Source organism: Thunnus thynnus, chromosome 16 (genome assembly GCF_963924715.1).
Source record: "Thunnus thynnus chromosome 16, fThuThy2.1, whole genome shotgun sequence".
Classification (NCBI taxonomy): Eukaryota; Metazoa; Chordata; class Actinopteri; order Scombriformes; family Scombridae; genus Thunnus; species Thunnus thynnus.
In genome coordinates, this window is record NC_089532.1 from 10,483,039 (window position 1) to 10,499,200 (window position 16,162).

General features: G+C 39.7%; 1 protein-coding gene across 2 annotated transcripts in view; it reads right to left on the reverse strand.

Moving 5' to 3' along the window:
• Positions 1–16,162, reverse strand: part of fndc3ba (fibronectin type III domain containing 3Ba) — a 106,410-nt gene that overhangs the window by 18,845 nt on the left and 71,403 nt on the right. For both annotated transcript variants that reach the window (XM_067613582.1, XM_067613583.1), the window contains exons 9-23: positions 13,935–14,086; positions 13,751–13,810; positions 13,461–13,599; positions 12,850–12,903; positions 12,373–12,497; positions 11,090–11,264; positions 10,458–10,544; positions 8,896–9,031; positions 7,499–7,570; positions 6,041–6,159; positions 5,704–5,809; positions 4,861–5,033; positions 4,078–4,191; positions 3,482–3,631; positions 1,456–1,736 (exon numbers count right to left, since the gene is read on the reverse strand). In XM_067613582.1, the coding sequence (XP_067469683.1) occupies positions 1,456–1,736; positions 3,482–3,631; positions 4,078–4,191; positions 4,861–5,033; positions 5,704–5,809; positions 6,041–6,159; positions 7,499–7,570; positions 8,896–9,031; positions 10,458–10,544; positions 11,090–11,264; positions 12,373–12,497; positions 12,850–12,903; positions 13,461–13,599; positions 13,751–13,810; positions 13,935–14,086 (1,943 nt within the window). The remainder of the gene's footprint in view (positions 1–1,455; positions 1,737–3,481; positions 3,632–4,077; positions 4,192–4,860; positions 5,034–5,703; positions 5,810–6,040; positions 6,160–7,498; positions 7,571–8,895; positions 9,032–10,457; positions 10,545–11,089; positions 11,265–12,372; positions 12,498–12,849; positions 12,904–13,460; positions 13,600–13,750; positions 13,811–13,934; positions 14,087–16,162) is intronic.

Here is a 16,162-nt window from a genome sequence, read left to right on the forward strand (position 1 = left end):
GAACTCAATAGTCTGCACATACACACACACACACACATACACACATATAATTACAGAATCACTTACAGAGACATAACAACAGTAGCTGGTGATTCACATTACTAAGTAGTTGTTTACTGGTGTGTGAGTATAGCAGGGTCTGACATGGCTGTATATGAAAACATCACACAGGCTATCCCAAGCTACTATATACTACTACCACTACCTGTGTACTGATTTTTATCCATGTATAATAAGATTTTTGGATCAAAATGCTCTGTATAATATGGTAAAATGCTTTTTACCTATAATTTCAACAGAAATTCTTAAAACAAGTGGAAAGAATTTGCAATAATAAATGTTATCATTAATCCTTTTTTTCGAGAATCAACTATTAGCTAACTACTGTGGTTTCTTGTTTTTAGTATTTTGTGCTACTACTCCACATTAAATTCAAGTTAAACATTTTGAGACCTGTTAATGCAGAGCCGCTTTAGCAGGGAAGCAGACATCAGTTTCAATGACAGTATAATTAAGAACTAGATAGATGACCCCCCTGATGATGTCATAAGAGATTATCTTATTAGAAAAGACAAATTCCTGTCAGAAAGCAGGTTGGTTCTAATGAAAAGATGCTATTCGTTGCATTATGGGAAATGGAGTATCCACTGTTTATGGAGCTTGACCCATAGAAGGGACTAAAAGTCAGGAGATTTCAGTTTCTGTTCCAATTTTGACACTTCTTTTTTTTTTTTAAAGCTACCTTTTACGTAGGTAATAAGAAACTTTATGGGAAGGCGCTACTAGTTTAAGTACCCATTTGAAGGAGCTATAATCAATATTTTTATATTCACAATAGATCACATAAATAATTGGACTTTATGAGAAAGCGGTTGCTCATAGTGACAAATCCACAGATAATTATCATCCAACACTACAGTTCCCCTCGCTCTACAGAGCGTTTCTGCATCTTTGTTTTAATTGTAAGGCCTGCAACTTTAGAGACGACTGACAACTCAAAATGAATGCTATGTATCTGCTGGAGGTGTAAAAAGGCAACTGTTTGCCAACACGTTCACCATTTCAACTTCATAAAGTGACAATACGTCAATGCTGGCATTACAGCTTGTTGTTGTTGCACGCACGTGGTCAAAATATCAATTAATGAAGGTTTATTGTTTAGTGTCTGTCTCCAGTGTTTCATATTGATTTAGGTTTAAGTATTGATTGGAATTATGTCTCGGATGCTCTTGTGTTAATGGACACTTGCCCACCAATCAAAATATTAATGTCTGTAGTAGTATATTTGGGTTTTATTTCTACCTCGTGCTCATGGAGGGACACAGTGGTAAATCAAAATGCCAAACCCAAGATTTAGGGATCATCATCAACATAAATCACACTTTGTATCCAAGAAAATATCTATTTTATATGGTCCTCACATCAGCTCTGCTGCTTACTAATTTATGTCAGTACCTGTATTCGCTGTCTGGCTGCAGGCCGGAGACAAGGTGACTTGTCCCTGATTCCACAGTGATGGTCTGGTCATCCAGGGTGATGATGTAACAGGTGATCTCCGCCCCATTGCTGTTTGGCTCATCCCACTTCAGGAAGAGGCAGGTAGACGGAGAGTGACCTGACTCTGAGGAGACCGGGAGGTCCAGGAGGTTGAGAGAGGAGACCGGGTCGGGATTCGTCGCTGGGGTTCGGAAACTCACTTGCTCGCTGTAAGGACCAGCACCTGCCTGATTCACCGCCTGAGGGGGACACAAAAAACACAGAGAGGGTGAGAGTTGTCATTCATAATAACGGGATGAAGGGATCTGAGGATAGATAAGGTGAAGAGAGGAATGAAAAGAAGAGGATGAGCAGAGACAAAGACCAAAACAGACAGATGAAGGTTAACAGTGAAAAGAGTTGGAGACAGAAGTGAAATGAATTGGCAGGAGCAAGGGTAAGACAGACTAAGAGCAAGAGGAAGTAAAACAGAGGGGAAAGAAGACATGAAGAATGGAATAAGATGAAAACCAGCAGCGGGCGATGAATTCAAATTAGCTGTGACAGAACATTAGTCTATTTCTTGCGCTGTGTAAAAAAACACATTTATATTCACCTCGAGTATCCTCTATTAAACGCCCTTCAATCGCTTGTGATTTGTAGTAGTCTATTTAAAAGACTCACACAAACTCAATGAGGAGGAGGCTCAAACAAACTATGCCAGTATGTTAAAAAAAATACATCTTCTACATTTTAAAAGCTTGAATAAAATGTTTTAAAAATTAGCAAATGTTTAAATTGTTTCCTGCATTTGTTTTAATGTGCACTTAATGTGACAGGCAAGAACCTGTCTGTAAGGAGTGATGGATTTATTAGTAATCGTCAAAAAAAGACAATCCTTTCAAAAACATGAGGAGGGCTTAGTTTTTATTAGAAAATGCGCCATATCCAACTTTCCAAGAACAGCCTAGCAACATTAACGAGAGTGCGCATCAAGGAGTAGAAGGCAGGATTTGCAGACTACAGTGTATACTTATAGAAAAGTCTTCTGATCGCTCGAAAGAAAAATACAAGATCTCTAGTCTTAGTGCTTTATCTTGGCAGTAAATTATCGACATACTTTGAGGTCCTGAAAATGATACTACAGTAATATTTCTGATTTACCTTCAGCCATCAAATATATTTTGGCGAGACTTGAAAACATAAAGAAATGTGAGGAACTTGTGATTTACCTTATCCTGCGATACTGTCTGGCTATTTACAGTGCCCTCATAAAACAAGTGTATGTCAAGCTGTGCAGATTTAAGACATTGCTACAGTAGATGAACCACTACAAGTTCATTTTCAGGTGCAGGACCTATGGAGTCACAGAGAGTTCAACCGAGGCGATGGATCTCGTGCGATCTGTTCTTGCGGTCCTCTTATGAGGGACATTTGTCCTGTTGATGTGCACGCTACGACGCACATAAACACACAAAGACAAATCATGTGCACACACTCAAGTATTGATTAGGATATTAGGATGACCTTGTGCTATCCTCTGAACTTTATAAATGAGCCCATAACTGGACAAGCCGTATAACATGCTTTTATTGGATTCATAGCTTCAGAGTGTGTATCGGAAAAGCGAGTGAGAGAAAGGGAAAGAGAGAGAGAGCGTGTAAGACAAACACACAGAGAGACAGAGAACTTTTTTTTGCACCAGATTAACAGCTGCCACACAAAAGAAACAATTATGATCAACCTTTCACTGCTCTCTGTTTGTTTGTGTGTGTTCTTGCTTTTGATGCTACCATTGGCTGACATTTGTATGTGCATGTTGTGCATCTGAATGTCTATGTCATGCACGTTTGTTTTTCTGCACGTCTGTGTCCTTGTACTATTTATGTGATTTTTTCTTTGTTGCAGCACGTGTGTCTTGGCATGACTTCCATGCCCATGACTGGATTTGTGAATGTTTTTGTGAATGTGCCCGTGGGCTCAGTGTAGTGCAGGTGTGCATTACCTGTAGCCTGCAGCAGTAATCTGTGGCAGGCGTCAGGTCTGACAGTTCACACTGTGTAGCAGATCCGCAGTAGATGAGCTCCATAGGTTCGTCTTCTCTCGCCCACTCCAAACGATACTCAGAAATGTCTGTACCCGAACCCTCGGGACTCTGAAACACCCGGAAACATACACTCAGCTCAGGAAAATCAATGGGAGCTTGGAGATAAAAAGAAATCCCGCCATGAATGGATTCCAAATTCAATAAAACCTTTCAAAGAAAAACTATAAGAAGGAAAATATAGTGCCATGTTAAAGCAGGCCAATGGGATATGAGGGATAGACTAAAAGATGCTGTGTATCAATAATAATACAACACCAGAAGCTTTCAATCATTTTCAATACATCATCCAGGCCAGCTGGATTGCTATGAACAACACAGTCATCTGGGTCTACTTGTCAACAACAGCCCAAACAGACAAATTTAAAGTGGCAGGTTTGTACGTCAGTAGAAACAGAAAATAGGAGGCTGAGTTTCTTTTGATGGCTCTTGCTTCGCTCATAGAAACTGTTTCTTTCTTTCATAAAAATACAGGTTTGTATCTGTGTGTTTCTCACCTCCCAGTTAAGCGTTACGCAGGTGTTATTGGTAAGAGTTATGAGTGGTGCCCCACACTGGCCAGGAGGACCCGCTGCAGTCGTAACCTCTGTTGGCTCTGAGTACACTCCGAACTATAAGAAAGAAAGAGACAACACACACGATGAGAGGTGTGTTTGAACTAACACAAGTTTCTCTGACTTTGTATAGGCAAGAGTGCTGGGTTTTTTGTGTTGTCTGCATGTGTGCACTTTTCTTCCTATTTTTAAGCGTGTGTGTGCTGTGTCTGTACCAGCTTTTGATCAGCAAGTCTAACTGCTAGTTCAATCTTGAGTGTCTGGATGATCAAACCAATCAAATGTTACCTTCAGACTGTGGAACATTTCTCAGTCCAAACATAGACGCTGTTAGTCTGTCTGGGACACTCTGACCTAATGGCCCATGTGTTTCTGTGTCTGTGTGTGTAGCTACGATAAAAAAACATTTTCATTTGGATTTTGTGTTTTTATTCATATTTGGGTCCAATTAAGAGGTTCCACAGTTCATGCATAGTAGATTTCATGCCCGTGAGAGCCATTAAACAGAGAATTTCATGCTACTCAAGCAGAAAATAAGAATTATTTTTATAGATTTTGAAAGGCTGACTTGTTGAAGTGCATAGTTCTTATGTAAGGGTTTCACTGGAGAAGTAATTTTTTTTTCCCAGAGACAATTTTTTTGGTCTTGTCTGGTGGATTACCAGCTGGTTTTCTGAAAGAAGAAACTGTATCGCTGATCACATTCCTGCCAAGTGTTTTTCTCACCCCAGCCTCGTTCGCAGCCCGCAGTCGGAAGCTGTATGTGGCACCAGGTAGCAGACTGCCGACAGTGCATTGCAGCTCCGAACCATGGTACACCTCTGCTGGCTTGGTGTCCCCCTCACTCATCTCAAGACTGAACACACACTCCTCACACACTCCCTCAGAGACAGGAGAGTCTGAGAGGACAAAGACAGGGAAAGCATTAATAATCAAACTGTGATCTGATGACATGTATTCAAAACCACTGCTGATGGAGAGACACATCAGCTATGAAGATAAGATGTGTTTTATGTATAAACTTCAAGATATTTATTCAGGATGGTTTTAGTTGGATGGTGGGATGTTTAGTTTTAGATGACTGCATACACTCTTTGCTTCACTTGGTCGCAATATATTGAAAGTAATAAATGAAGGAGACAGTAGGGAAAACCCTCCAGTACATTAAGTGTGACCTTCAACTCGAGCCAGTAATTGTAGCTGCGCTGCCTGAATATAAACTGATTAGGGCTGTGGCCAGCTGTATTAAACTGGTTAAAACAAGAACTTCATCACCGTCCCAGGCTGGGAAACTATGCCTGCCAACAGATAACAGTACTATTCTGCAATAATGGGTGGACATTAGGAGAGTTAAATCAGGCTGAGGCTAGGTTAGGCATTTAATGGGCTAAATAAGAGCTCAATCAAGCTGAAACATGGTTGACTAAGGTTAGATTAGAGTTGGACAGGGAAACATATTAGGCAGCCAGAAGGTCATTTAGCTGCCTTACATTAAAAAAAAAAAAAAAAAAAAATCAAATATACTAGTGAATAAAACTCAACACAATGTTCGTGTATGTCTGCACTCACCCCATTCTAACTGCACTTCCTTGTGTTTGGCCTTGCCCACAATCCTTGGTGGCTGGCAGGGCCCTGGTGGGACGCTTAATGTACGGACCGGAACACTAACAGTGCACTAACAGGAGCAGAGATAAACACAAGAAATCAAAACAAATGAGAAAGAGCAGTTTGATATCTGGCAGAAATGTTAATTATGATATATTGGTGATTGTGTGTGTGTGCAAACTGTAGATTTTCCCACGGTTTTCTACATGAGCAACACTGATGTGTCACTGCTGCCCCACTCCTAACTTTAGAACTGTTTGTGAAAATTCAAAGTTCACCAGTGTGTGTGTGTGTGTCTTACCTGGCTGTGTCCTCCGGTGGTGATGCTACACACACGTAGACGGTAGATGGTCCCAGGTGTCAGGCGCTCACACACACATTCTGTTGCTGGACCACTGTATGCTACCTCCCACTGGCTCGCTGCACACACACACACACACACACAAAAAACACAATTACACAACTGATCACATACATCAGCCAACAAATCAGCATAAGCGCACATACATAATCTCCAGTTGTTTCATATGTATGTCACGGTGACAATTATTATAACCCCACTGACCTAATTAATACTTGTATTCTACTTAACAATGCTGTTTTTGTTCTGTCAATAGATTGTGTAGGCCTGTGAAATGCATTATTCTACCTGAAGCAGCACTCATGTTATGCAAATATAGCTCTTGTTTACAGAACTAAAAACAGTTGCAACAGAAGGGCCACATATTGCGATTATGTAACACATATGCTTGTATTACACTGACTAATGCAACACAAAGTGAAGTTTAAGTAAACTTTCAAACACTGCACATCACAGAGGCAGTTCTCTGTGACTGTGATATGGAACTTTTTTTTTTTTTTAAAGTTAACCCAAACATCTGTTTCAGAGCAGTAAAGCTCACAGAAACCACACTTACACTATGATGAATCACAGCTAAATCAATTAGATGAGGTCAACGCAGCGCCCGCTGCTACAGCTCAACGGGGGCGAGAAAGTGCAAAGGACGACGACACAATTAAGTCTTTGCTGTTCCTAAATTAGTATAATGTCTTTCCTCAGCATCAGCTACTGAATACAAAACTGTGGTAAGTAAAATCACATCCCATCATACTTCCCGAAAAGCACAGAGCAAATGTGCCAGGGACTAAATCAACCAATTACATCAGTTTGGCCTAATTAGATCAATCTGCTAAACTTGGAGTTAAAGATGTGTTGCAGTTCATCCAAATGGCTTCTTCATTTCCACTGACATTGCTGTCAATGTTATTTTTCCCATTTGATGTTGGCACACAGAGTAGCAACCATGACAAAAGCCCTCTCATTATCAATGACTCAAGAAGAACATGAGCTTTTGCTGTACTACTCTTTCATTCTTTGATATTGGACACTAGTCTCCAATAAACAACTAACTCCTCTTTCTTTGATGTGATTGAATTAGTATAGACTCAATGAAATTACACCTCTTTTCATCCCCTGCTATATGGACTGAAAGAGAACATTGGGTTTCCTGGAGCGGAGATCTTAGGAAATCCAAACAACGCTGTGTTTTAAATTGAGGCTAACAAAGACTGAATTATGGCTGATATTCTTCTCGGTAGAGTAAGTGAGGGAAATGGATGCACGGAGAGAAGGAGCGCAGGGGACAAAAGGATGGACAGTACATTTTGAGCTTCATTTTATAAAATGATGGACTTAGAACAAGCATTCGAATGAGATGAACATGTGACACAGACTGGTAGAGATACATATAAGTCATACCTTCAGAGCATCCCTCTGAGATCTCTAGCAGATATGTAAGAGCCTCTGAGCCCCCGTTATCCTGGGGAGGATCTGTTGGAGGAATTGATAGACTGATTTTAGTTTGGGTAGATGTCACACATATAATTATAAGCTGGAGAAGAACTCAGAAGTCTACATGTAAAAACATTTCATTTTTCCATATCATTATTGTGTCAAGAAAATATGTCAAATTAATCATTTTATATCATACATTCATAAGTTATCAGTTGAGACTTGTCACGACATTTAGCAATGACTTCTCAATCAATTCTGAACACGTAAAACAATAACTCATAACCTGCCAGGTTCTGGCAGATTGTTTGCTTTTTAGCAGAAATGGCAATTCCCCAAAAGCCCTGGTACCAAAATGCTGCCAAATGTTTTATTAGCACCCTTGGGAAGGGTTGTTTTAATAAATAAATACCAACAGCCAATAAAAGAAAGCACACAATAGTCACACATTAAGAAATGCAGTGCAGCTATATATATTTAACATAGTCGAGTTGTAGAGACAATTGTTTAGCAATGTAAAAATGTGTTTATGGCTATCAGAGTCCAGTCAGTGATCTGAATGCTGACTCAGAGACATACAGTAAGATCTACGTCATGTTTACAACCTTTGAGAAAGAACAGACTGTTCTGATCCCTGCATTATGAATGCAGGACAGATGGATGACAGCAGACATGATGGCTTTTTATGGCTGTTACCTGTGCTGCTACATACATGATACACTCTGATACAAAAGTTTTTTTATCTGAGTGTTTTTACTCCTGTTTGTTTGTGTATCACCAAGCAGGTTCGATCGAGAAACTAATGGGAAGATTTCAAAATTGTTGTGATTTGGTGAAAATTTAGGCTCAGTGAGGTTCAGGCGTTGTGCCGATCCTGAAATTATTCAGAGAGTTTCTTAACATTGTGAGGTAGGGCATTTTAAAGCATTTCCATTATTCTACAAGTATTACACATATTTGAAGGAAAAATGGCAAGTTTTGACTTATGGACTAATTATAGTACATAATTACAGAATATTTAGTATCCCTGCAACTAAGAAGGTGTTTAACACAACACTATTTGAATAAACCCCAGATTGAAAAAAGCAGACTATTTTAGCTGTAACTGTATGTTAAGAGTGGAAATGTTGGGTTTTCTAAGTATATGAACAGCCATCAATAACATATAAATATTATAATATAATAAATATTTATAAGTTTCTCTTTTGGTGGCCATGTTAGTGCAATTCCGTGTGACTGTGTGTATTTCCACTTACATCTTGTGTGTTTATATGGTATGCACAAGTGTTTGTGCACTAAGGGTGTTTTCTATCTTTGTGTCATATGTGTATATTATGTGTGAGTGTGTGTGTGTGTCTGTTTACCCCATGTGACAGTAAATCCGTAGGGCGTTGATGCGGTGACACAAGGTGTAGATGGAGGGCCTGGTTTGTCTGGATTGGTGGTGCACACCAACACTTCACTGGGACTGCTCTTTCCCTCCATGTTCGATGCTATCAGCTGCAGGGAGGGAGATGGATAGAATAGAGGGTTAAAGGAAAAGAGCGTAAGATGAAGGAAAAGAAGGTGGAAAGAGAGAAGGGGAAGAAAAAAGGAGAGGAAGAGGGTGACAGGAGATTAGAATGCAGAGGAAGGATGATAAGAAGCGGAGGAATGGTGGAAAGAACGGGGTAAAAGAACAAACAAAATGAGTAAAGATGGAGTGTAAGACAAGAAGAAACACAGAGAGTGTGATAAGAGAGAGAAGGGAATGTGCAGAGAAATCTATCAAGAAGTAAAGCAACAGTCCTGATTAATAGAAGCCATTACTCTCTCTGCTCCTTCACCTGTGATGTTCACGGCTCCTCTGACTTCATTTCTTTTCAGTTTACTCCCTCCATTACCCCATCATATGGACAATCAATTTGCTTTCCCCCAGATGTTCATGTCGAAGGAACATCACAAAGAACACAGAAGTGTCTCTTTGTGTTCGAGCGTGTGTGTTTGTGTCTTAAAATATCTGCTGCCTCAGCTGGAGGTTGTAAAAGTACATATACGGTGTTGTTTGTCATGATTGCACCATAATAAACTGTTGACCCACACATATACACACGCGCATTTACACTAACAAATATCTCCTCTCGGTACATTTTGTTTTGCAATGTCCTTACATAACGTATAAACAGCTATCACAGCTTTCAGTGGGGTTGTCCAGTGTTCTCGTCCTGCTAAATGGCTGGTTAATTGCCTTGTTTCACTGTTAGTTAAATTGCAGCCAATTCGCTGGTGGTAAAATGGTGTATTCCTCTTGAGATTGATGGATGATGTATTACAGCTGAAAGATATGTTGATATATTTGGAAACAGTTCGTTTTGTTCAATTTAACAGAAAGAGAACATCACTGACTTGAAATTGAGAGAGCAAGTAACAGACAAGATGACTCAAGTAAAAAATGTTCTCAAACAAAACTAACTTTAAGTCAAATAATATATACAGGTGGGTCTTTTAAATGTTAACTGTGGCCTTACTTGATTTTTTTTTTTTTTGAGGAGGAGGAGCTTAAAATGCTAATTATGTCAAACGCTTTCTATAATTCTGATACACATGTAGCTACACAACACACACATATGTCTTTAAATGACTGATGTGACTGATTATGGCAATTACACTTATTTGCTTTCTTGTGGAGAGTAAGATGAGAGGATTGATACCACTCTTGTTAGCTTAATATGTATCAATCTTCTCATCTAGTTAACTCTCGGCAAGAAAGCGTATTTCCCTAAACGTTGAACTATTCCTTTAAAGAATTTTCGTCAAGACGAAAGGAAAAGGAAAAATTAAAAACAAAAGTATGAGAAAACATAGCAATATAAAGACACATTATCTCATTAGAGGAGCACCTATGCGCTAATACTAACACAAAACAGCATCCACATCCATCACTTACCCTGAATTTATACTGTGTACTCCTCTTCAGGCCTTGTACAGTACAGGTCAAGTTTTCTCCAGTGTACTTTGGATGAAAGTCGGTTCCCTGTGGGAGACACACTGTCAGTAGTCTGTGTGTATATATATACATGTATGTTTTTCTTTCAGCGTGTCATCATTATGCATTTTTGAGCATACGGATGAAATAAATGCTGACTTTTGCCTTATATTTGTGTATGTGAGGGAGTCAAAGAGTGTGTGGGAGCATCTTATATACATGCTTAATCATTAGCATATGGCGTATGTTTCTGTATTATGGGATGCGTTAATTTTCCCAAATTATTTTGTAATGCTTTATCCAAGTAATTTTTAATATTTGCTCATAATATGTTTTTTTTTTTTTTTTTTTTTAAATACACATTTCCTGTTGGAGAATTTTCGTTCTCCTTTTCCTGTGGGATACTAGAGACTGATAGGAGCAGAGTATAACATAAAACAGCTCTGATATAATCCAGGATTACAGTAGCTAGCGTCTGCCACTATGAGTGCAGATTTCAACGTAGTGGGATAGAACCTGGTCCCATAACAAACTTTACGTTTTACTTTTAACGTTTAAATATGAGTGCTTTTGTGTAAGTATGCAGTACTCACGCTGTTGTCTTCCTGGATCTCAAGTGTGTATTTGAGCTGCTCCTCACTTGGACTGCCCTCAGGACGTCCCCACTCCAGGGTCACCCAGGACACCCCCGCCCTGACCAGCCGTGGTGCAAGAGGCAGAGCAGGTAGGGTGCCCATGGTGCAAATCACCACCTCTGTGCTGAAGCCACTGCACCAAACACAAAAACATTTCAATTTCATTCACATTGTTTTAGTTTTATTCAAAAATTTTTTGCTGAAGCAAATTATTGGCTTGTTGGATCATTACTTTTGAAGGATGAAGGGGAGCAGTGCAAGAGGGAATGGATGCTATGGGTTATGAATTACAAATTCAACAGAGCTGGAGGAGAAATTGTGAGTAAAGAAAGGACACTGATATCTGTGCTCATTTGAAGGGAGTGCAGGGGCGCCTGTGGGGTTGCAGACGAGGATGCGGGTGTGGAGATATCCCAGCGGAAACATTAAGAAGAAAAAAGTTGAAGAGTCATGACAGAGCAAAAATAGAATATATATACACATGTCAGAAGCCAGATGGAAAAGACGGGAAGGGGAGCTAATTTGCGATTTGCAGGAGATAAATAATTTGAATGCATAACACGCAGCAGAAGTCTGAGAGGTTGTATCACTTTTTCCTTGTAGGAAAAATGGAGAGTAAACTAAAGCTTGCGTGCGCCAAGTACGTTTGTGCACGTGTGTCCACGGCTTCAAAAGGTGAATCAAGCTGAAGGATGCATTAAGGCTGCTTTGAGTTCAGCTAGAGAGCTAATATCTCCTCTCTCGCTCTCGCTCCCCTCTATCACCTCCTGTCACCCAAACGACTGCAGGCGAGATGGTCCCCACCATAATGACAAAAAGGGGACGAATGGAGAGGGGAAATGGAGGGAAAATAACATAGAGGAAGAGCACACATGCAGAATAACAGCCACAGATAGGCTGGCGCATGTTTGTGTTTCTATCATCGTGGCGGCGTACGAATTTATACAGACTTTATCATGAAAATACATGTGTTGTAGCTAACATTTGCTATCATGCATGAATGTCCATGGTTATTAAAAATATGTTCTGACACCCCACATCATAGTGTAAGATCCTCATGTGAGAAGACGTCATATATTTCAATAAATCTGTGCTCCAACAGCATATGATCAAGGAACAAGAAAGCCTTATGACATCTGCCTTCTGAGGTATTTTGAGCATGTGAACATGAATACAGTTATCATTCATGTGTGTGTGTGTGTAGCATACGTGCTTGTGTGTTCAGTAACAGGCGACAGTACCTTGTGCCTATGTCGTTGTGTGCAGCCACTCTGAAGGTGTAGCCACAGGCGGGGAACAGTCGTGTCAGCTTACAGTGTCTCTGGCTCCCAAAGTAACATTCTCTGAAAACACTGTTCTTCTTTCCCTGTGGATGAGGAGAAGAGAGGAAGATGGATGCAGAGAGAGAAAAGAAAGGAAGACGAGATGAGATGCGGGGGATATGATTAATGCAGACAAAAGATTAATGAAAGGAATAATATAGATGAAACACAAATAGCATGACAGAGTGAAAAAGTATTGATGTGAGAAGGAGAGGAGGGACCGACATTGATTGAAAAGGCATAATTCACAAGTTTATTACATCTTGTCTGAGGAGTCGAATATTAACACTCATTTAATGACATCTGTGATAGGTATATTTTGAAATGAGGATAAAGCATGACAAATGATGGACATCAAGACAGAGAGAGGGAGAGAGAGAGAGAGAGAGACCTTACCTCATCCCACTCGAGCAGGTAGTTTGTGATTTTGGATCCGTTGTCGCCTGGGGGCTGTAGTCGATGGGAAATGGCCCAAGTGAGGCAGACAAGAGACGAGAGAAAGGCAAAGAGATTAGCCAAGGATAAAAGACTGACACTGAGACAGACAAAATACCTGCCGTGTTTTTAAGATTGGCCTCATATCCTGTCTGGGTGACTGATGTCACTCTTTATCAGTGACAGTGTGAATGGATGAATTACTTCATCAGAAAAGGTCAGAGAGGACGCAGGGATGCACCCTGAAGAATGTGTCTGCATTAGGTGCTGTGGAGCTGATAATTTCAAGCTAGAGGATAAACCAGATGAAGCAAAACATACTGTTTACTTTCATCACATAATAAAATGTTTTGCCAGGTATATCACTGTATAAACAAAGTCCAGTAGACATATTGGATTAGACATAAGGAATCATGAGTCCGGCTTTCACTCATGTTAGATTGATTTCTAACATCATTAAAACTAATTGAGACATCAAAACATTAAATCACTGTGATGTTCATTAATATGCTGTATGAGTTGTCTTCGAGATGAAGAGGAGTGTCTGAACATGAAGATGTCCGTGCCTGTACCTTCCACTGTAGGGTGAGGGTGCTCTTGGTGCGGTGGGAGAATTTCGGGGGTAATGGGACATCAGGGACGCTGCAGTGTGTGGTGAACGAGCCGGCCTCTGAACACGAGCCTCGAACCGAGTTGTACATTGCAGACACCCTGAAAAAAAAAAAAAAAAAAAACGCAGAAAAGACACCAAACATTTAAAAACATGAAAGGGTTCTTGTTTTAGGCAAATACTTTAAAAAACATTACATACATAAAATAAAATAACATCACATCCAGAAGGACAGTCAATAAAAGTCCTTACCGTACGTGGTAGTCTGTTGCTGGCCTTAGGTCTTTCAGATGATACTCCAATTCTTCGCCACTGTAACACACACACACACACACAGAAAGAACACAAAACATCAGAAAAGCATACTTTATATGAGCCTACTTGAGGTGTATTTGCGGTTAATTACGTATTCATTCGGTTGGATTGCGTCTCCTACCTGTATATAAGGCGGTACTTTCCGTCGCGTCCCTTATCTGAAAGAGACACCTCGTAGGAGCAGGACACAGGCATCCCGTTACTATGCCTGTTCACCAGCCCTGCCGGGGGGGCCCAGGACAATCGTGCAGCCCGCGCTTGCACATTGGACACCTGTAAAAAAAAACACAAATATTATATATATATACATATATATATAATATACATATTTTATATACACAACAAAACCAAGTACAGCTGCTCGTGCACACATTTTTTCCATGTATGTAATATGTGATATTCAGTTTACAGTTATACACACAATTCATTTAATACAATTTTATTTGTAAGTAATTCTATTCTGTGCTAGGCTGCAGTAATTCTACACGCATGATTAGGTAAAACGGCTCTATCAAGGTGTGTGTTTTGCCACAATTTTGAACGCATATGTGTGTCACAGTAAAACAATTCATTGTGACTATTGCTCCATATTGGAGTCCACACTCAGACTCTTTCCAGCTCATGCACATTCATCGAGGGAACGACAAGAAAATTCAAATGAACAAACATGACAAAGAGGCCTGCATTTTGGTGAGTTTAACTGTGTGCCTACGTGCGAGTGTGCATATGCCTGCAAGTGTGTGCATGTTTATTGGAGTTTTAGTTGCAGCACATGGTGGGCGAGCCAATTTAGTGTGATTTAGCACAGTCTGCTGCCATTCCAGACTCCGCATCCACTGAATAGGCGATGAATGTGCCTTGAGGGCACTTCTAACCACAACCATGCCTAGACTGTTTATGAGGAAGAGAGAGACAGAAAGGAAAAGACAGAGAGACAGACATGTCATTTTATAGAGAATTTTGATCATAATGATTAGGTTTTATGAGATCACATCACTGTGTCCACATGCCTTTATCTTTGATGTAATTTATTCACAGATAAGTCCACTTTCTTATACTCATTCTGTCAAATCACTTCACTAATACATTACAGTATTTCCACTGTGACTTGTGATTCATCCATGTGAGATACGACCTGATACATACGCATGCAAAAGGCGAATGTGCAGAGACAAAGTGGGAAAAATAGAGAAAGACGGTGAGGTCAAGGCAAAGTGATAAAAAGCAGAAAAGAAAATGGCACAAAGGACCAAGAAATGAAGAGAAAAAGAGAATAAGAAACAGAGATGAAGAATGAAGGCCACCATTTAGAGTTTTGTGGTCCTCTTGGCCTATGACCCCGAGAGACAGTCTGGTCATCATCTATTAATGATTAGACTGACAGACCGAGTCTAAAGCAAGAATCTACTGTATGTCCATCATCAGTTCTCGTCTTCTATTCACTGGATGAGAGATTTAATAACTGTCTGATCTGACCTTTCACTCCAACTCCTCACACTCACATATCCATACAATGGCTGAATTAATATCCGTACACACCGTTTATCCAATCGCAATGCGATTAAGACAGAATAGGAGTAAGGCAGATTCCATGAAGTCACCAAACTTTGATTATATTAATACTGTTGTACTTAAAAATCCAATTTTAGTCTCCTTATTGAAGAGTATCAAATCATGTAAATCTCTTAATCCAAACATGGCTTTCTATTAAGAGTTGTCAACATTTTGTGACACACCCAAAACAATCAGTCTGCTTGACAAGACACATGAAGGATGTCTAAAGAACAAAATAATTAACAACTTTAATTCAATATTCATTAAATGTCAGCCACAAGGGCATACACCATGCTAGCATCATGACTGAAAAATATGTTTTAAGGTTGAATACTGGTTCAATACCTATTCAGCAGGAGGTTTGGCATATTGAGGGCTGTCCAACAACTAGTTAGTCCAGAGTGATAGTGGACAAAAAACCCTGTGACAGTGATTCAGCACTGGTGCTGTCTTGTCATTCCCCACTAACTCTAGATAATGGAGGAAACACTGAATGCAAGTTCTATTTTGCTATTTTGTAAACAGAATTTTGCTCATTCTCATAAACCTACAGCTATACTTTTTTTTAGCATAGCATTTTCATAGTGGGTTCAAAATCACATGATGTGCAGTGAAATAAAAATGAAAAGAACCATTCCTTTGTCCCTGGATAAACTAACAAATTTACCAAATATACCAAATCCATACATTAAAAAAGAAAGTACCCTGCATTTATGTGTGTTTTATTATACATGCTGTATTTATTTGTATTTTATTGGGCATGCTGATTGTTTTGGGGATATACAAAACAATGTT